General features: G+C 32.7%; 3 protein-coding genes across 3 annotated transcripts; 1 reads left to right on the top strand and 2 right to left on the bottom strand.

Annotated features, from left to right (window-relative positions):
• Positions 1 to 886: 886 nt before the first annotated feature.
• LOC133036444 (uncharacterized) lies at positions 887 to 1,527 on the top strand. The gene is made up of 2 exons (XM_061113008.1): positions 887 to 1,308; positions 1,416 to 1,527. The coding sequence occupies exons 1-2, from the start codon at positions 927 to 929 to the stop codon at positions 1,448 to 1,450; spliced, it is 417 nt and encodes a 138-aa protein (XP_060968991.1). The 5' UTR covers positions 887 to 926; the 3' UTR covers positions 1,451 to 1,527.
• A 6,263-nt stretch (positions 1,528 to 7,790) lies between these two features.
• Positions 7,791 to 9,364, bottom strand: LOC115713149 (stemmadenine O-acetyltransferase-like). The gene has a single exon (XM_030641633.2). It carries the CDS (start codon positions 9,108 to 9,110, stop codon positions 7,797 to 7,799), a length of 1,314 nt encoding a protein of 437 aa, XP_030497493.2. The 5' UTR covers positions 9,111 to 9,364; the 3' UTR covers positions 7,791 to 7,796.
• Positions 9,365 to 18,948: 9,584 nt separating this feature from the next.
• Positions 18,949 to 20,734, bottom strand: LOC115715146 (stemmadenine O-acetyltransferase). The gene has a single exon (XM_030643966.2). It carries the CDS (start codon positions 20,548 to 20,550, stop codon positions 19,198 to 19,200), a length of 1,353 nt encoding a protein of 450 aa, XP_030499826.2. The 5' UTR covers positions 20,551 to 20,734; the 3' UTR covers positions 18,949 to 19,197.
• Between the last annotated feature and the right edge of the window lie 882 nt (positions 20,735 to 21,616).

The following is a 21,616-nucleotide window of genomic DNA, read 5'->3' as shown; positions in this document are numbered from 1 at the left end:
ATAACGAAATTACTTTTAGGTAGAGCCCAATACCTAATGTCTAAAGTGAAAATATAATTTTTTATAATTAGGGAGTAGCCACATCATCTTTAATTATATAAAATTATATATTAATTAAAATTCACCTTAATGGACAAAACTTGTAATTAATTATTTGGATATAATAATTTTACCCCACTGGAATTTTATTATATTTTTATAATTAATTAGGATAATATATTAAGTTAAATTCTCTTAATTTACCCCACAGAGAGTTATGAGGATTTGATTTAATAGTGTTATCACAAATTTTAATTAAAGATAGATTTCATTCCTCCATTATTTCTAAATTAAATACTTCATTAAATCTATCATAAAGTTCATATAATTTTATTAGATTTAAAATTTAGCCCACAGGCAATTTTAGATTAATAAAATTTTCATCTTCATCATGTTTCTACATTGGTAAAACATGAATTCATTAAAGCCTTAATCCTTTTAACATCTAAATTTTTTGTAATCCTATTCTTGCAGCTATTTCATCCACCTCTAAATATGCTGAAATCACTAGTGAAATCCCTGAGCTTAGGAGTGACAACTTCAAAATCTGGAAGGAACGAGTTCTTCTCCACCTAGCTTGCACTGACATGGATTATGCAATAAGGAAAGATGAACCAGCTGCTATCACTGATACTAGCACTGCTGCTGAGATTGCACTACGTGAAAAGTGGGAGCAATCTAATCGTCTTTGCATCATGTTCATTATGTCCAGAATTCCTATGGGAATGCGTGGATCGGTGGAGCCACCTGAGAAGGTGAAAGACTTTATCAAAGTTATGGATGAGTAGTTTGACACTTCAGATAAATCTTTGTTCATCAACCTCATCCAAGAGTTCTCATCCACAAAACTCACCGGTGTTAAAGGAGTTCGAGAACACATTTCTAAAATGAGGGACATCACTGCTCATTTGAAGAAACTCGACGTTATCATTCCTGATACCTTCCTGGTTCATTACATCCTTCACAATCTTCCTCCACAGTATGGGCCTTTCAAAATTTCCTACAACACACATAAAGAAAAATGGACTATCAATGAATTGATGACCATGTGTGTTCAAGAGGAAGCCAGGCTCCTACAGGAGCAAGGAGAAAGTGTTCACCTGACCACTCAACCTAAGAAACGCAAGCCATTCAAGAAGAACAAAGGGAAAAAGCCCATGGCTCCCAAGGCTGCCATAAAGAAAGATTCCATCAAATGTTTCTTTTGTAAACAAAAGGGACATGCGAAAAAGGAGTGCAGCCAGTTCAAGAAATGGATGGATGACAAAGGTAATCCAATTTCCTTAGTATGTTATGAATCTAATATGGCTAATGTTAATCTTAACACATGGTGGATTGATTCCGGTTCAACAATTCACATAACAAATTCCTTGCAGGATATTCAAAATCTAAGGAAGCCAGTGGCAAGTGAGCAAAGCATCTTATCTGGAAACAAGATGGGCTCACATGTGGAAGCTATTGGAACATGCAATTTAGTTTTAAGTAATGGTTTTGTTTTAAAGTTAAAAAAGACCTTTTATGTACCAAGTTTCTCTAGAAACTTGATTTCAGTTTCAAGACTTATACTCTTTGGTTTTTTCTTTACATTTTCAGACAAATATTTCAATTTATATTATAAATCTGAATGTGTTGGAAATGGTATTTTGTCTGATGGTCTTTACTGCCTTAATTTACAAAATAATACCACTAATAATGTTATGCATGTTCGCGCTGGCACTAAAAGATGTGTTATGAAAGAGGATTCCTGTACATTGTGGCACCGGAGATTGGGACATATCTCCATTGATAGAATTAAAAGGTTGGTAAAAGATGAGGTACTCAATACCTTAGATTTTACTGACTTTGATACTTGTGTAGATTGCATTAAGGGAAAGCAAACCTCCAAGTCTGTCAAAAATGGTGTCCATAGGAGTTCTGAGATATTAGAAATCATACATACTGATATATGTAGTCCAGATATGGAGTCACATGGTCAGAAATACTTCATCTCATTCATAGATGATTACTCACGCTACATGTATATCTACTTACTTCATAATAAAAGTGAAGCATTAGATGTCATTAAGATATTTAAAGCTGAAGTAGAGAAACAATGCAACAAGCAAATTAAGATAGTGAGATCAGATAGAGGAGGTGAGTATTATGGTAGATACACAGAAGATGGACAAGCACCTGGTGCATTTGCGAAGTTTCTTGAAGAAAATGGGATTGTTGCCCATTACACCTTGCCCGGTACACCCGAGCAAAATGGTGTTGCAGAAAGAAGAAACCGAACATTAATGGACATGGTGCGGAGTATGCTTAGTAGAAACTCTAACCTTCCTAAATCCTTGTGGACTGAAGCATTAAAGACATCCGTGTACATATTAAACCGAGTTCCAACAAAGGCAGTCTCAAAAACTCCTTTTGAATTATGGAAAGGTTGGAAACCAAGTTTGAATCATGTACGCATTTGGAGATGTCCATCTGAAGTCAGAATATATAATCTACAAGAGAAGAAATTGGACCCAAGGACCATAAGCGGATTCTTTATAGGGTACGCTGAAAAGTCTGAAGGCTACAAGTTTTATTGTCCATCTCATAGCACAAGAATTGTGGTATCAAGGAATGCAAAATTTCTTGAGAATGCCTTGATTAGTGGGAGTGATCAATCAAAGGACTTAGGTCCTGAGAAAGATCCTTCAGAACCTTCCACCTAAAAAGCAAGATTGATAATGGTTAACACTCCTGTAGTTCAAACGAATGTTGAACAACCATTACCAATCACTGAAGATCCACAAGTTGGTAATGATAATCCAGTAGATCAAAATGTTCAAGAGTTGCCTGCAACTGTTGAACAACCTGCTGAACCTACTGAACCAGCTACTGCTCCCCAAGAGCCTGTTGGTGAAGTCTTAAGAAGATCTACTAGACCTATCAAACCAAAGATTTACAAAGACTATGTTGTGTATTTATTAGAATCTGATATTGGAATTGGAAATGATCCAGAAACGTTTTTACAAGCTATGAACAGTAGAGAATCAAAATTGTGGTACAATGCTATGGATGATGAAATGAATTCTATGAGGTGCAACAGAGTCTGGGAACTTGTAAAGTTGCCTAATGGGGCGAGAGCCATTGGCTGTAAATGGGTCTATAAAACTAAGAAAGACTCATTAGGCAACACTGAGAGGTACAAAGCGAGACTTGTTGCTAAAGGATTCACTCAAGAGGAAGGAATTGACTATACGGAGACTTTTTCTCCTGTATCAAAGAAAGATTCCCTCAGAGTCATCTTGGCATTAGTTGCTCATTTTGATTTAGAGCTGGAGCAGATGGATGTAAAAACTACTTTTCTGAATGGTGATCTAGAGGAGGAGGTATAATGAAACAACAAGAAGGATTCTCCTCTAGTGAAGGTCAGGATTTGGTATGCAAGCTCAAGAAGTCCATCTATGGATTAAAACAAGCATCCCGCCAATGGTATTTAAAATTTCATGATGTCATCTCTTCCTTTGGATTTGAAGAGAATGTCATGGATCAATGCATATACCTGAAGGAAAGTGGGAGTAAAATCTGTTTTCTTGTTTTATATGTGGACGATATTCTTCTTGCATCCAATGATAAAGGGTTGCTACGTGAAGTGAAACAATTTCTTTCAAAGAACTTTGAGATGAAAGACATGGGTGAAGCATCCTATGTCATAGGCATTAAGATTCATAGAGATAGATACCGAGGTATCTTAGGTTTATCTCAAGAAGCCTACATCAACAGAGTTTTAGAAAGATTTCATATGAAAGATTGTTCACCGAGCGTTGCTCCAATTGTGAAGGGTGATAAATTAAATTTGAGCCAGTGCCCAAAGAATGATTTTGAAAGAGAACAAATGAAGAACATTCCTTATGCTTCTGCTGTCGGAAGCCTAATGTATGCTCAGGTGTGCACAAGACCCGACATTGCTTATTCTGTCGGAATGTTAGGAAGATTTCAGAGTAACCCGGGGATAGACCACTGGAAAGCTGCAAAGAAAGTAATGAGGTATCTTCAGGGTACTAAGGATTACAAACTGATGTTCAAACGAACTGACAATCTAGAAGTAGTTGGCTACTCAGACTCAGATTTCGCTGGTTGTACTGATTCACGTAAATCTACATCTGGTTACGTGTTTATGTTTGCTGGTGGAGCTGTGTCCTGGAGGAGTAACAAACAAACTTTGACTGCTACTTCTACTATGGAGGCTGAGTTTGTTTCTTGTTTTGAGGCTACATCACATGGTGTATGGCTAAAGAGTTTCATTTCAGGCCTTAGAGTGGTTGATTCCATTGCAAGGCCGCTAAAGATGTTCTGTGACAATTCAGCTGCTGTTTTTATGGCTAAGAACAACAAAAGTGGAAGTCGAAGCAAGCACATCGACATTAAGTACTTAGCTATTAGAGAACGTGTTAAGGAAAATAAAGTGGTCATTCAACACATTAGCACTGAATTGATGATTGCCGATCCTATGACAAAAGGCTTGCCACCTCATAAATTCAAGGATCATGTAGAGAACATGGGACTTGGTTCCCTTATGTAATTTGTACAAATAAAGTTATTATCAATGAAACTCTTATTTTGATTTTTCTCATATTTATGCGCATGCATCTTAATTTTACATTTGAGAAAAATTTCAGAGGACCTGAATAAACATAAGGTTTAGGGTTTATTCACTTAAGTACATTGTCACATAAAGTACATTGTTATATAATAAATGTATTGTAATACATGGAAGATAATACTCGATTCATAATGAGGACATGTCGCTATGATTCGTATGTTTATTATATAATGAGGAACGTTGGGTTTGAATATTTTAGTTTAAATGCTGACCAGGTGGGAGAATATTAGAATATTTTATATATGGAAGTTATTTTCTATTTAAGGAAATAAATAAATAATTGATTTTCTGATAAATGAATATTTTATATTCATTGAATCTGGACAAAATCAATTATGTAATATTCTATATATGGTCAGATTTCTATATTCATTACCTGATTTGATTTCCTGAATTAATTGTCAAAATATTCTGACAATTAATGTGGTGCAGATACTGATGGAGTATCTCACCTATAAATATAGGGTCTCGGTCCCCGAGCTCCCCACTCATTCTGAATTCATTCAGCAAATTCCATCTAAAGAGAGTTGAGAGAGCGAGGAAGCCCGAACTCCAATACCGAAGCTATCGCAGGGATTGAAGCTCAAAGATCAATGGCTAGAGGTATATTGATCCTTTCATTGCATATATTATTGATATGATTACAGTTTATTTTTCGCATTTCATATCATTTGTATATGCTATATTACATACACTATATTATAGTCTAACAGAAAAGTGTAACATATCAATTCATTTTGATTAGCGTGGTTACTGTCCAACCATCATACTCCTTTTTTTTATTCAATATAAATTCTAATTGTTTTAATATTACCATTTAAACAATCAAATACATTGCTACTAATTAATGGAAAATATAAACAGAAAAACTAGACACACACATACATATATATATACTAGCAAAAATTACGTGCGAGGCACGTATACTAAATTTTATGCTAGTTTTTTTTTATGTTATTTGAAAATGATACAATTAAAAATTAAAGAAAAAATATTATTAGTTATTAAGTGAGATTATTATTATGTGTATTTAAATATTATAGTTTATAATGCTGTCAATTAAAAGTGAATACCGAATGTAATATATTAGGAAGCGTTTGGTTAGGAGGAATGAAAATATAGGAATAGGAATGGGAATAGGAATAGGAATGGAATGGAATAAAATTTAAAATGCATAAAAAAAATTATAAAAAAATCATTAATTTTTTTTTCTTGTTACATTGGAATGGTCATTCCTTTCTTTTTAAAATGGAATAACCATTCCACCAATACTTTAAAATGCAACCAAACAAAGGAATAGAATGAAAATTATTTCCTTTCCATTCCATTCCATTTCATTACCTCCAACCAAACGCCACCTTAGTGTTTAAGAAAGCTTGATGATTTAAATATGTTCTTAAGTTAATCCAAAAATAAATTAAAAGGTGATGTTCCAATACTTAAAGAAACATTACTTAAATGGGTGTAAGATAGAAAGAAAATTAAAAATCAATCTCTAAATTGTTGATAATTGAAGATAGCATTTGTCTAAAAATTGTAGATAAGAAAACTAATGATAGTCATTGGTGGATTTCAATCTTCATTTGCTTCGATAGAGACAATAGTGTAATTTTTGTATTTTGCACTTTCCATTCTAGCCGGGTCCGCATATATCTGGATTGTCTATTTTTTCATTGAGAAATTAAATATGGTAGTGTCGACAAAGCGGCGGTGTTCCTACAAATCGTGATGTATTTTCATTTAAAATGATTAGACATGGTGTGCATAGCTTATTTAATTAAAAAAATCAACTTATGAAAGACATGTAAAACTATTTTATTTTTTTTTAAATTACACCTTTGCGGTATATTTCATTAGTTGGGCAGCAGTACACGAAAATATTTTTTCCACAATATCTGCGAACATGACAGCAGATAGGCTCTTTGTATTGTCATCAAGTTCAACATATGCTATAGCACTGTAAAATGCATAATAAGATTGTTAGTATCTTTTTTTATTATTATTTTAACTTAATTTCAATAACATCATATGTTTTTTGTAATATACCGTGGTGTAAGAAATCATTCCTGGCTGCATGATGGCTTGTCACATATAATTTTTTCATTGCGATTGTATAAATCTATTTTTTATGACATGCGTCACATAACATGTAATAAAAACTCTGGACAGTATCAATTATTTTTATTGCCGCCTCAATCCAAAAATATTTTTTCTACATCCAAATTAAATGGTGTTAATAATAGTAAGATATTGAAACAAAAGTTTTATAAAGTAAATATTGTAGTAGTCTTTACCTCATTCAGTTGCAGATTTTTCATCAACTCTGAAATTTGGATGTTAGTCACTATTTCGCTAATATATTTAATTGTGCTTCTAATTTATGAGCACGTGATAAAAAAAAATGTTGTAATGTACTCTCTGATTTGTTTTTTTTGTTTTTTGTTTTTTTTTTGCATCTAATGCCTCAAGTTTAATTATGATAAGTTTTGGTGGGTTTTAGTAAATGTTTTTCTTTTTCTGGTTTGCATTAATAGCTAGAACATGGAGAAATTAATAAGATTGACATTCCTTTTTGTCGCAGCATGTACAAAGCAGCATAATTAAGACGAAATTATAAATTTTATGACTTCTTAGTTATACTGTATGTGCTAAAATATAACTTTTTCTTTTAATGAGTGTTTTTATAAGAAAATGGTAATTCTAGAAGAGAAGAAGAGAAGAAGAAGAGAAAAATCATAAATGTACAACAGCAAAAATCCAATCGTATTTTTTTTTAGATTTAATGGGATTTATTTTATTTATTTTATTATATATAAATAAAAAGTGACCCATGAATTCATAAACTATTTTATTTTTAATAATAAATTATTTTATTTTTAATATAAATAAAAAGTGACACATGAATTTCTCATAAACTATTTTATTTTTAATAATAAATCATTTTATTTTTAATATAAATAAAAAGTCTCCCACGAATTTCTCATAAACCAAGAATTCGGTTATATAGGCACACTTTATATAGAATAGATATATATATATATTATACGTACGACCTTGACCTTTTCAAATGAATATTCAAACCTCGATCGATCGATCAGATACAATTGGATTAGTTCGGTTGGGTCTAGCTAGACACTAATGACAAAAACTCTTCGTCAGCTTCAAGCTTAGCCATTTGTTGAGGCTCCAAACAAATGTAAGCCTCTATTCCATGGCCAGTTTTGTCGTCCATAAAACCCACTACATTCTTAAAACAACGAGCAGCTGAGCTAACCCAAGTGGGCTTGCCCCACCCAAAGTCAGCTTCATAAAGTGGGAACCTACACAAACTAGTGAACACTAATGGAACCACCAACACTTGGTTCACTTCATCAATACTCGGTTTAAGAGAACCCAAGTATTCCTCTCCCTTAATTCGTAGACTCTCAACAAAACCCTTGTCAAGCTTTCTTACGTCTTCACCCATCATCTTAGCAAGTACACCGAGATTACTTGTCCCGGAAGTAACTGTCTTCGAAGCACGATAATAGTTTCCGAAATAATGCTCCGGCAATGGAGGATCGAACTTTGGACGAATATTCACAGCGTGATGAACTGTGTAAACATTGGTATTGTGTTCTTCTGATTCAACCCTAGTTATAGCCTTGAAACGACTCCATATGAAGGAAGATAGGGCTTCCACACGCGAAGGCCCTCTAGTGTTATTATGTTCTAATAATAACAATTCATATTTTGATCTTAGAGCATCAATCACAGAAGCTTTAAACACAAATCTCTTTGTTACAAGTGTGTTAAGCTTTGACATGAAACTATTTGAATCATACCATGCTATCTTCTTTGGAGGGAAGAGCTCAGCCGAAGAAAATTCGGGTGGAGCAATGGCGGTCACGCCACCACGAGCCATAGCCATCCAATTCTTGATGAAGACAAGGCATGACAAAGCGTCAGCAAGTCTGTGAGAAATACAAACACCTAAAGCAATTCCACCGTTTTCGAAAATGTTGAGTTGGATTCCGAATGGTAACTCGGCGAGTTCATCGAGTTTGAAAGGACATAGGTTGTTGAGGACTTCACATGATGATGAGATTGTTTCATTGATAACATCAGAGACTTGACACTTCAACACTCGTGCTTCACAGAAGAGAATTCCATCGTCGTTGCAATCGATTGAAACACCATCGCTAGTGAATCTTCCAGCTAAAGGGTAGTAAAGTGTTAGGGCTTGGGACAAAGATTGCTTAAGTGTATGGGATATGTTTTCAATGAGGTTGGGCTCGTTGTTGATGTGGTCATTTAATGAGTAGAAGTAAAGAAAAGGACTATAACAACTTGGAGATAATTGATCGAGGAATGAAAGCTTGTAATGGCGAAGATGGTCAGGGGTTGGAGAAGAGGGTTTGATAATCTCGTTAGAGATTATTTCAACTTCAACCTTCATTTTCTTAAGCGTTTTTTGCAGTTTAATGATTGCGATTGTACCTATTGATCCCTACATATATGTTCCTCATATATATACATAAATATTATAGGATTATTTTATGCTCATTTGTGTTTCTAACTAGACGAATTTTGCCCAAGAAAAAGATCCGTAGGCCGGCCAGTTCTTTTACGTACAGCTAGCTATAGCAATATCTAGAATTCTTATCATGTATAAAAGTCCATTGAGCTTTTGTATTTGAATACGAACATAAATATATTTTTTGTTTCAAAAACAATATATATTATACTGATTCATTTGAGAAACTCGATGAAATTAATATTATATATATATATGAATTGTAATTATTGATATTATTATAATGTACCGTCTTTAAATAACGTAACACAAAATCTAACACATATCTACCATTTTTTTTTTCTTTCGGTATGACTATGTCAATATCAAGTGTAGGCTGCATATATAAATACAAATTAATAGGACAGACAAAAGCTAAAATCGAAAAAGGCCAAAACACAATATTTTAAAAATCAAATAAAATTGAGGGGACCAAATATATGATTATTTAGAAAATACGAACTTTAATATAAAATGACTATTTTTTTCTCCAAAATATTAGGAGTCTTAAGATTTAACTATATTGTCACAAATCAAGGCTTAAGATGTCGCAAAATATGTAATATTTATAATTTGAGCGGTCAAAAGTCACACTTTTACTCTTGTAGGAAGATAACACTTATAAATATTCCTTTAATTTATATCACAAAATATTTATATAAAAATAATGGATTACCTTCTATATCTATAAAAAAAATATTAGTCACAAAATCAAGACCATTCATTAATATAAAATAACAATAATATTCCTACTGTTATGTAGTCACCATAAATAAGTTAATAAAATACAAAAATAATATCTAGTATCCATCATTTCTAATTTCTAACTAGGACATAGCTAATTTAAGTTATCCAGACCATCCATTATACAAATACAAAATGAGTTTCATTGAAAGTTTAATAAGTAGAATAAGACTAAACTAATAACGATTTTTTTCCTAAACAATACCATTCTCATCCACTAGCGTCAAACTGAATTCCTAGAATGGGAAAAATAGAGGATGAGCTGATAAAGCCCAGTAGGAAAATAACTAATATCATAGGACCCTTGGTTTAATAAAATTCTTGCATGGTTAACTGTTTAAAAAAATAAAACATCTCATTACCATTATCAAAATGTATAATTAAAATAGAGAGACCACAAATTATCACAAAATTAAGTGTCAAAATACATATCACACTGTCTACTAGATCCCTAGCTCTTTATGCCAATCATGGAAATTGACATCCAAAATCGAGTAGTCGCACCTGATACTATAAATATCATAGATCTAAATATATTCCTAAAAGTGCTTTAATATAGAAAACCCTAAAAATCTTTACTAAATTAAAGAAGAAGAAGATGATAAAGATGAGCGGAAGCACTAACCTGAAGCCATTGTTGGAGATCTTCTAAGAATACACTATTTTCTAAAGTATTTCCTCTGATGGGGAAGGAGAGAATACTGAAACCCTAGAGTTTCTTGGGGACCACTACCTATTTATAGGCTCATTGTATAATGAGTTTTGGGTATTTATAATTCGACCCCTCAACAAATTATAAATTAACTCATGGTATGTACACATTATTTTCGTAAAAATTTAATACCCTTTTGATACCCATAATATAATTGGTCACTTAATGTTGTATCACACTTTATAATAGCATATACATTATACATATGCCCACAAAGGATTTTTAATCCAACAATAACCACCTTAATATCGTGGGTTAGATTCAATTCACTCCCTGTACAGATTCTTGGTATCTCACATATAGGTGAGTGCACACATGATCTACCTATGATGATACAGAGACTGGGTCGTGAAACAACAATATGCACAAATCATGATCAACATGGCTCTCATCAGTATAACCAAAACAGTCAAATAATAAGAATAATAAAAGAACATATTCTTTTTTATTTTCTAGAAAATTCGATAGCATAATGATTGTATTTTGAATAAATCCAAAAATCATAACTTGCATATATATTTGTACAAAAATATATTTAGCACTCAGTACTCAGAACAGTCCAAAAAAATGTATAGATTAAGTTTTCAATTTTTCAACCAATTTGTAATTTATAAAAAATAGAATATGTCTAATGTTATTCATGAGCACATATAAAAATCAAATCCAATAATCAAGTTGAGTCCCTACTTCTGCCAAGTCGATAAACTTTGTCCAAAAGACGATCTTAAGCTCTCAAGTCCCGAGCTCCAGTTGTTTAGTCCAATCTTAGATATCACTCTCACCTATACAATCAAATGGCTAAATAATTATCATCATTGAATTCTACTTTAAAAACAGAGTCTAACGACATATAATTCTGAAATCTCGCCTAAGCGGTGCACATTAACTATCGGTGGCGGTAGAAATTCGTTTATCGAAAATGTGGCTAAAAATAGGGGTAGTATAGATCAAAATGATCTTGATGAGTAGATCACACCCATGCCAACCATTTGTCAAAACGGTACACGATATCACCGGAAAGTCACCGAAAATAGGTAGAGCTACAAAAATGTCATTGAAAAAAGTAGCGGGCTGGGCAAAATGGCTTAATGTAGGTTTTTCTCCTCGACTAGCTGAGTCCAGTGGTGAAGAAGACTCGTCAAATGGACACCGGAGGTGGCCGAAAAATCCGTTCAAAGTTTGAACCTCCAAACTTTAACTTCCAATCTCGGGCTAACGGTGGCAAAAGGGGCAGCGCCGCTTGGGAGTTGAGGTCTTCAGCATTTGAGGGTTCGAATGGTCAGCGTGTGGGGTCGGACGGTGGTGAGAGAGTGGTCACCGGAAAGTGGTGGTGGTGGTTATGGCTTCTTTGAAGCTTTGAAGAGAGAGAAAGAGAAAGGGAAAGAGAGAGGGGATGAAATAGGAGAAAAAAAAGTTCTACTTTATATTTTTTTATACATGTATATATTTAATTATTTATTATTATACATATATATATATTTTTCTTCCTTTGTCTCGGTTAAACCGAGTCTTCATATTCTCCTCTCCTTAAAGAATTTTTGTCCTGAAATTTCAAAGTACAACCTCAAGTTGAAAATTAAATAAATGAGGATACTTCATATATATCTCATACTCTAATTCTCAAGTAGTTTTGTCTTCTTTGTGATTTTTCTATAAGATCTTGACTACTAGAATCTCTCTGTTCCTTAACACCTTTAGCTCTCTCGCCAAGATTTTGACAGGTTGTTCTTCATAAGTTACATCTTCCTGAAGAGGGATATCCTCATACTCAATGACATATGACGGATCTGGGGTATACTTCCTCAACATAGACACATGGAACACAATATGAACATGTCCCAACTGTCCTGGTAAGTTTAATCGGTAAGCGACCTTCCCAATCCTCTCGATAACCTCGAAAGGTCCAACATACCTCAGGGCTAGCTTACTCTTCACTCCAAATATCTTTACGCCACGCATAGGAGTAACTTTCAAGAAGACATATAATCACCAACATCAAATTCAACTTCCCGTCAATGGAGATTGACATAGCTTTTCTAACGACTCTGAACAACCTGAAGTCTTTCTTGGATTCCCTTAATCTTTTCAGTGCTACTTGTAATAATTTGGGGTCCAAGAGTGACATGCTCATCTAGTTCTGCCCAACACAATAGTGATCTGCAAGTGTCTATACTTGCTTGGTAGCTATTATTGTATGTGAAATATTCCACCAGTGACAAGTGTTCTACCTAACTACCTCCAAAATCTAAAATATACAAGAGCAAAGCATGTCTTCCAAAGTCTATATGGTCCTCTGAGACTGTCCATCTGTATGTGGATGATGGGCAGTACTAAAGTTCAATTCCTAAGGCTTGTTGCAAGGCCTTCCAAAACCTTACACTACAAGAATTTGGATTAATACCGGCGGTATTATTCCCGGCGGAACAGACCCGCCTCTAATAATAGGGGTATTACCGGCGGAATTAGTAATCCGCCGGTAATAGTTATTTAATAAATAACGTTTTAAATAAATAAATAATATTTTATTTTAAATTCATTAATACCGGCGGATGGGAATTAATACCGGCGGAATCCCGCCTCGAAACATGAGGGCGGGAATTTTACCGCCCAAACTTTTGAAAACATTAATGCCGGCAGAGGTCCCGCCGGTATTAAATTGGGATTCTGACCGTTTGGATTAATACCGGCGAAACCCAATTAATACCAGCGGGTCCCGCCGGTATTAAAAATCTATAAAAAACCCTCCCCATTTCAGAAAACCATTTTCGCCATTTCCCATTTCCACCTTCCCCATTCCACCTTTCCCCCTTCCTTCAAACACAATCCGCCCCTTCTCCGGCCTTTTTTCCCCGGCACCGCCCGTGCGCCGGCCGTCCACCACAAGTGCAGCGCCTGTAAGCTCCAGTGCACCGGTAATGTATTTCGTTTTTCTTTTTTATCTTTTTTACATATTGTTATTTTTTTTTCTTAATATCTAATTTTTTCTCCATCTTTAAAGTTTGAGATTAATAATCGGTGGGGAGGAGATTTCTGAGTAAAACGCCGGGATCGGTCGGTGGTCTAAATATTTGGAGGTTAGTTCTTACAATATTTGTGTATATATCTCATAAAAATATTTTTTTTTTGTAAAAAATATGATATATGTATGTGTTATATTTGAAAAATTTATATATAGTCTTATATATTATATATTTATAGAGATTTAGGATTTATAGTTTAGTGTAATTTTAATTGTTGTTTTGTGTATACTGTATATTATATATTTTGTATATATACTGTGTATTGTATATTGTATAGTGTATATATTGTTAGTTTCTACACTGTGTATACAGTATATACAGTGTATATAATGTGTATACAATATATACAGTACAGTATATACACTGTATATACTATATATATAATATACACAGTATATATACTGTATATATAATATACTGTTATATATATATTATGTAATAGTAAATGTAATTTATAGAATTTAGTATTTAATTTTCTCAAAAAAATTTATATTATTAATATTTTAGAATAATAAACAACTTGTAAATATATGTATAAAATTGATATACAATTGATTATTTTTAAAAAATATAATAAAAAAATTAGGATAAATCTATATTATTGAAAAAAAATACTTATAAGTAAAATATTTTTTAACATTAATGATTTAAATATAAATAAATATAATTAATTTTTATGAATATAAAACATAAAAAAGTAAATTTTTTTATGTAAATTATTAAATAAGATTTGAAAATTTAAATGATAGTTTTTTTTAATAATCAAAATTTAAGTTACAAAAAAAATTTATGAAATAAATACTTAATAATTAAATATAAAAAATTAATTAGGTAATTAAATTTTAACATTTAAATATGTGAAAAATAAATATTAATAATAATAATAATGTATTTTTTTTTTAAATTAAAAAAATTTAATAAATGAAAATTTTAGTGTAATATTTACTTTAAAAATAAATATAAAAGCAAAAAAAAAATATATTTTGATGTAAACAATAAAAATATTTTTTACGATTTTAATTATAATTTTATTTTAAAAAAAAGTGTCAATATAGGAAAATATTTTTTAAATAATATACCTTTAAAAGTTAACAATATAAAATATAATTAATAATGAATTTTAATATTATAATAATATATAAATAATTGTGTAAGTTATAATAAAATAATAATGTAAATTTTTTTAATAAAATATCATAAGATATCATAAAATAGCATAAAAAATCATAAAATAGCATAAAATTTTATGATTCAATTTTTCTTTATACTATTAAATCTTGTAAATCGAGGATCTCTATCAGAAACAATGCTTGAAGGCACTCCATGTAGTCGAACTATAATGTCTACATATAAAGTCGAGCTAGCCTAGTAAGCTTTAGTCCTTTTTGATTGGAATAAAATGAGCACACTTAGTCAAATGATCAACAATCACCCAAACAGTGTCATGCTTCAAATATATCAATGGTAATCTAGTAACTAAGTCCATTGTAATCTTGTCTCACTTCCATTCTGGTATAGGTAAATTTCATTTCAATAGGCGGGTATTTTTACACCCTTTAGCTTCCCTTTTTATAAAAGTTGTGAAAAAAACAACATTTAAAAGGTTGTTTTGTAGTACTGCACGCTCAGCTCTTTATGTGCAACTAATACTTTGCAACCTAAAATTGCTCCTCCATTAGATACTGGTACTTCGCAACCTAAAATCGCTCCCCCCCTCATACAGTTGTTCAAGATCCTCCTGAGATTGTAGACCCTCCTTCTCGCTATCCTTAGCGCATTCGTAAGTCTACTCGCCAACCAAATTTTACATACTCTTCTTATTTTGCTTCTTTTACTTTTTTAGCATCTATTCATTGTCTTTCTGAGCTTCTCTGCTATAAAGTATTGACCCTCTTTGGCAGCGTGCTATGAATTAGGAACTCTGTCCTTTGCAAAAGACTCATACTTGGGATTTGGTACTTTTACCTCCTGGTAAACATTCTATTGGTTCTCATTGGGTGTATAAAATAAAGACCAAGTCTCATAGGTCTATTTAACAATACAAGGCTCAATTAGTGGCTAAGAGTTTTTAATAACAATATGGTATGGACTTTGAGGAGACTTTTTCTCCTGTTGCAAAAATGACTGTTGTTTGTACTCTTATCGTAGTGACATCAGTTCATCAATGAACTATATCTCAATTGGATGTTAAGAATCCCTTTCTAAATGGTGACTTACATGAGAAAGTCTACGTGGTTCCTCCTCCTGGTGTTCCTCATAAGCAAGGCGAAGTTTGCAAGCTAAGAAAGGCCTTGCATGGTCTTAAACAAGCTCCCCGAGCTTGGCTTCAAAAGTTCATTACTGTTATTTTATCTCTTGGTTTTATTTCAAGTGATCATGATTTCAACTTTATTTGTTAAGTGCACATCTGTAGGTCGTATTATACTTTCCTTGTATGATTTTTTGATGAACCAGATGAATTTCATTACTCCAAAAAATAATTTTACAAACTAAAGAGACTTTATAAATAGCCTCTAACTAAACTTCTATACAAATATTCAACTAATGTAAATTTCCTCACTTTTTACAAAGCCTCAAACAACATAGCCTCTTCCTTAGTTATCTTTTTGGAACCAAGGAAAGCAACTCTATCTTCACTACAAGAAATGTCACTTTTACCAGCACAGTTCGCTACTGCGCTGGTAAAAATAACTTTTGCCAACGCATTTTGCAAATTGCGCTGGCAAAGAGGTCAAAATTTTACTAGTGTACATTTACAATGGCTAAAATCTAATTTTTACCAGCGCATTTACATGCTAGGAAAAGTCTTTTTTACCAACGCTTTTTCATTTTATGCTGGCAAAAGTTCTAATACCAACATTGATTTGCCAACACATCACAAGTAAATTCTTTTTTACCAGCGCAATACCAACTTTTGCGAGCACAGAAATGTGCTGGCAAAAGTGACATTTCTTGTTGTGCTTTAGTAATTCCTCTAAGTCTAAACACTAACTGTTTTCAGCCAATTACTCTTTTTCCGGCCATACCTTTTCATTCATGGCCACGCAAATGTTGTATAACAGACATGCTAAGGCCAGTGACAAAATTTATTTTCTAAAATTTCCTATTTTTACTTTTTCAATCCATCTTAGTAGCCTTTGCAGAGAGTTTGTACAAGCTTTCCATTACAGCCACTTCTTTACCTGGTCCAAGCAATCTCGAGTGAAGTCACACTCAAAGAATAGGTGTTGAACCGATTCTTCATGTAAGCCACACAAAACACAAGTGGGGTAATCCACTATGTGGAATTGATATAATCTCACGCTATTTTAACCTGTTTAGCACAACAATCCACATAACAAAAGAGTGTTTAGGAAAACTATATTGACACCATACTTCTTAACACCATCTAAAATTTTTCTGAGGAGGCCAAAGCATCTTATATCCATCAACAATTTGATAATTCTGTGCAATGAATTGTATTGGATTCGTGATTTGACCTTTCCTTGTAAGTTGATGATATAATTATTATAGGGGATGATTTATAGGGAATTGAATGTTAAAGTTAGAATTAGCTTCTCAATTTGAGATGAAGGATTTTGGTTCTCTGTGCTATTTTCTAGGTATTAAAGTTGGCTTGTCTCCAAAAGGTTATCTCTTTCTTAATCAAAGTACATTATTGACATATTTGAGTGTGCTTGCCTTACTGATACTAGAGTTGTTGACACTCTCTCTGAGTTGTTGAATGTTTATAATTCTCCTTCTGATGGCTCTCCTTTGGAAGATCATATACCTTGTATCTCACCGTTGTTGGCAGTTTAATTTATCTCACTATTACTCGTCTATTTGTTGCTTGTTCTACTACTGTTCACTAGGCTGTTAATCTTTGCATTTTACGACATCTTTGGGATACCATCTTTCAGAGTCTACTACTGCCTTCCACCTCCTCTCTGGAGTTGTGAGCTTACTGTGATGTAGATCATGGTCGTGATCTTGTAGACCAAATTTGCCACTGGTTTTCGTATCTTTTTGGGAGATTCTTTATTTCTTAGAAGAGCATGAATCAGTCTATTGTTTCTCCATCTTCTACGAAAGTTGAGTATCCTGCCATGGCGTCTACTACTAAAGAGATTGTTTGGTTGAGATGTTTAATTACAGATAGGTGTCACTCACTATTGTCCTACTCTTATGTATTGTGATAATCAAATGGTCATTCAGATTGCTCACAACTCATTTTTTTTATGAACGCACCAAACATATAGAGATTGAATGCCATTTTACTTGTCACCATCTGAAGTTGGGCACCATTACTTTGCCTTTTGTTTCTTCTTCAGCTTACTGGTTTTTTTACTAAGTCGCATACGATTTCTTATTTTTTTTTTTCTTTTAAGCAAATTCTCAATGTTTTTTGCAGCAATATCGTGAGTTAAGAATGTTAATTAATAAATATTTAAGATTATTTTAGTCTTTTCTTTTATCTTAATCTTTTATATTAGTTATCTGCTGATTTTTTTATTAGTTCCTATAATTTGATTAACATTTACAGAGGAGGGCCCACAAATTTGTACAGCTTTTTTCTCTTGGAACACGAAAATTTTAATTCTTAACAAACTTATTTTATGTATGTAAATAGATTAGGTGGAATATGAGAAAGAGAAAGCAGTGGCTTTGGTAGGTGGTAGAAAGAGAAATAAGGACATTGTTGGTATTTTCTTGTACTTTGGCAGAGGAGAACTTTAATTTGTTGGTGATAAGACATGTGTAGAAAATTATAGCCATGTTATTGTGTGTATTTTTTGCCTCCTCAATTATTATGAAACAGAGAATGAAAGAATAAAAACGAGAGGCTCCACCAAAACAAACTAAACTTATCCAAGTGCAAAAGCTAAATGCTAAGGGCACTTAAATGTGATATTATTAGTACATTTTAGTAACCGATCTTACATATTTTACATTAATAAATATTATAAAAAATTATTAATCAATTAAAAAATTTTATATCGGTGTATTATTACTGTTCAAAGATATAATTATGGATAAATAATTATTTGGTAGCATTTGTTATATATAGAAAAAGAAATTTACTATTGGTTTCAAATAATAATTTTTTTTTTGATGGAATCATACCAGTTTATGCATATGCATATGACACCCTATACTTGAATCTGACCATTTGTTACAATATATTTATTTACAAAATGATGCATACCCTTTTATTGGGTCTGATCGATCAATTCATTTTTTTAATAAGACCAGATGGACGACATCACACTTAATTAGTTAATTATAGTATTCAAAATTGAAAGTTAAATTATAGGTAGAACATATGTAATTAGTATAAATTACTATAAATAATAGTCTAATAACAAGTATCCAAAGTGTCATAAATAATCTAAAATATTACAAAAATCCATTTTTTTTTGTTTATCATATATGTTTATATATACAAATCCAAAGTATAACAAATCTAACCTTACCTAACCATATGCTTACCTAATATTTTCCTCTTAAAATATTATATTTCACATATGGTAGGTGAAGTGGCTTTAAGAAAGTCTTGGTCAGCTTCAAGCTTAGCCATTTGATCCTCTTTCAATCCAATATAGGCATCTATTCCATCACCAGTTCTAGAGTCCATCAAAGCCACAAGATTATTAAAAGTCAACGCAGCTGAGCTGACCCACGACGGCTTTCCCCAACCAAAGTCAGAATCATAAATTGGAAACCTACACAAACTACTGAAACTAAACGATCTCAACTCTCCACCAATCATGTACATTTCTGATCCAAATTCCATAATGAAATCCAATTGTTCTTCCTCTCCACCTTGAACTTTTCTCAAGAAATCATTGTCCACTTTCCTAATCCCTTCTCTTATTTTCCTCACAGCCTCACAACCGTACTCTTCGCTCGAGAATGAACTACGTCCAATAGCTGCCATTGGCGACGACATAGGGAACAATGAAAAACCCCATCGATAAAGGTTTCCGAATGAGTGTTCGGGCAATGGCGGATCAAGCTTCGGACGAAGATTTACGGGGTGAAAAACTGCGTAAAATTTATCGGATTTGTCGGTGTTGGAATTGTTTGCAGCCACAAAACGAGTCCATATAAAAGAAGATAATGCTTCAACTCGAGAAAGTCTTTTCTCTCCTTCCAAACGACTTTTCTCGGCGTATTTTGACCTAATAGCTTCAATTGTTTTGCCATCAAACACAAACCTTTTAGATACGACGTTCTTATTGATACCTGAGTTTGGATCATACTTGAGTATTTTCACAGGAGGAAACAACTGGGCCGAAACAAACTCGGGTTGCGAAACTCGATCACCTTCTTCACGAGCTATGGCGGCCCATGCTTTGACAAACATGATGCAAGATAATGCGTCGGCGAGCTGGTGAGATAGGCATAAGCTTACAGCCACTCCGCCGTGTTGGAAGATGTTGAGTTGGACGCCTAAGGTGAATTCTTGTAATGGAAAGAGTTCTTTAAAGGGAAGAAACTCGTTGAGTTCTTTTGGGAGTGGATTGCTGTTAATGGCTTCTGAAACATGACTCGGTGACTTTACTCGGGCTAATGTGTAAGGAACTCCCTCGTCGTTACAATCGACGAATCGGTCATTCTTGACTCGCCCTGCTAAAGGGTAGTAAAGGGTTAAGACTTGTGATAAAGATTTCTTAATCTTGTTGGATATTTCTTCGATCTTGTTGGACTCGGCATCATTAAACTCATAGAACAAGATTAGAGGATTGTATGTTTGTGGAGATATTTGATCAAGGTAGGATAGTTGATAATGGCGAAGATGAGTTGGGGTTGGTGATGAGGGCTTGATTATCTCATTTGAGATTACTTCAACTTCAACTTTCATTATTATTCTCAGCGAAAATATAGTTTAAGAAGAAAAACAAACTTAAATTTATAATTTGGCTTTGGCTTTTGCCTATTTGCATATGTATGGTATTTATAGAGAAAATATATAACTAATAAAAAGAATAAAATGTACTTTTTTTCAGCTGTGTATGCCAACCAACCTTTTGTTTCTTTGCTTTTATCATTTTTATAATGTTAATAAACCTTTTAGTCCAGTTTTATAATTCAACTTTAGCTTGCGTATACCAATTGAGAACAATTATATATATGATAAAGGTAGTCTTACTATGGTAGTTGGTGGTTTCTCCATTATTTATAATATATGGTATAATGTGGTAGGTATAAATAGTCAAGGTTTTGCGAAACAACTAGTTGTTTATATATAGTAAATGACACAACATATATAAAGTAGACGTTTAGTGGAATCACACAACTATTTTTATCTTATGAACCCATGATCTTAAATGTTGAATATTCTCAAGTTAGATATTTTATTCAATATTAAGTAATTATTAAAGTTTGTTACATCACAAATGGATCGAGCACTATATATATAGATATAATTATATATAGTTGGAACTTGGACCCAAATATTTATATATATTTATGACTTTGTTCAATATATACATGATGAACAAGATTATTTAATTAGCTAGTCGACTGGCTCTTTGTGCAAGTTCGTCGTTCTTCTTTTGTCTTCTTTGTCTTTTGTTTGCATTACATGTTCGGCAATAATTATATAAAGAATTATTAGTTATAAATCTATCATATACAAACTGGATTTTATATATCATTAATTAGCTAGATCGAGGAGGGAGATTTAATATTGTCATTGTTATTGCGATTGCTACATATATATAAAAATATATAAATAATAGATACTATCTTATTGAAAATTACATGGTCAAGTGAAAAGTAATCCAAGGAGAAAGGCTCGATCTCTTATACAGACTAACCTATTAATAATATTCAAGGGAATAGTGATATTTTTTAAAAATTTGGCTCGATCTGGCCAAATTTTTTTTCGGATTGTTACAACACCTTCTAGATTTATCAGATTATAA

This window comes from Cannabis sativa, chromosome 4 (genome assembly GCF_029168945.1).
Source record: "Cannabis sativa cultivar Pink pepper isolate KNU-18-1 chromosome 4, ASM2916894v1, whole genome shotgun sequence".
In the NCBI taxonomy this organism is placed as follows: Eukaryota; Viridiplantae; Streptophyta; class Magnoliopsida; order Rosales; family Cannabaceae; genus Cannabis; species Cannabis sativa.
Note: the sequence above shows the minus strand (reverse complement) of the source record. Positions and strands in the feature narration are given on the sequence as shown.

Excerpts from the sequence above, each read along its gene's own strand:
- LOC115715146 (XM_030643966.2), bottom strand. The coding sequence starts at position 20,550 with ATGAAAGTTGAAGTTGAAGTAATCTCAAATGAGATAATCAAGCCCTCA.
- LOC115713149 (XM_030641633.2), bottom strand. The coding sequence starts at position 9,110 with ATGAAGGTTGAAGTTGAAATAATCTCTAACGAGATTATCAAACCCTCT.
- LOC133036444 (XM_061113008.1), top strand. The coding sequence starts at position 927 with ATGAGGGACATCACTGCTCATTTGAAGAAACTCGACGTTATCATTCCT. Across the intron at positions 1,309-1,415 it reads GAAATGGATGGATGACAAAG|GATATTCAAAATCTAAGGAA; the intron begins GTAATCCAATTT and ends AATTCCTTGCAG.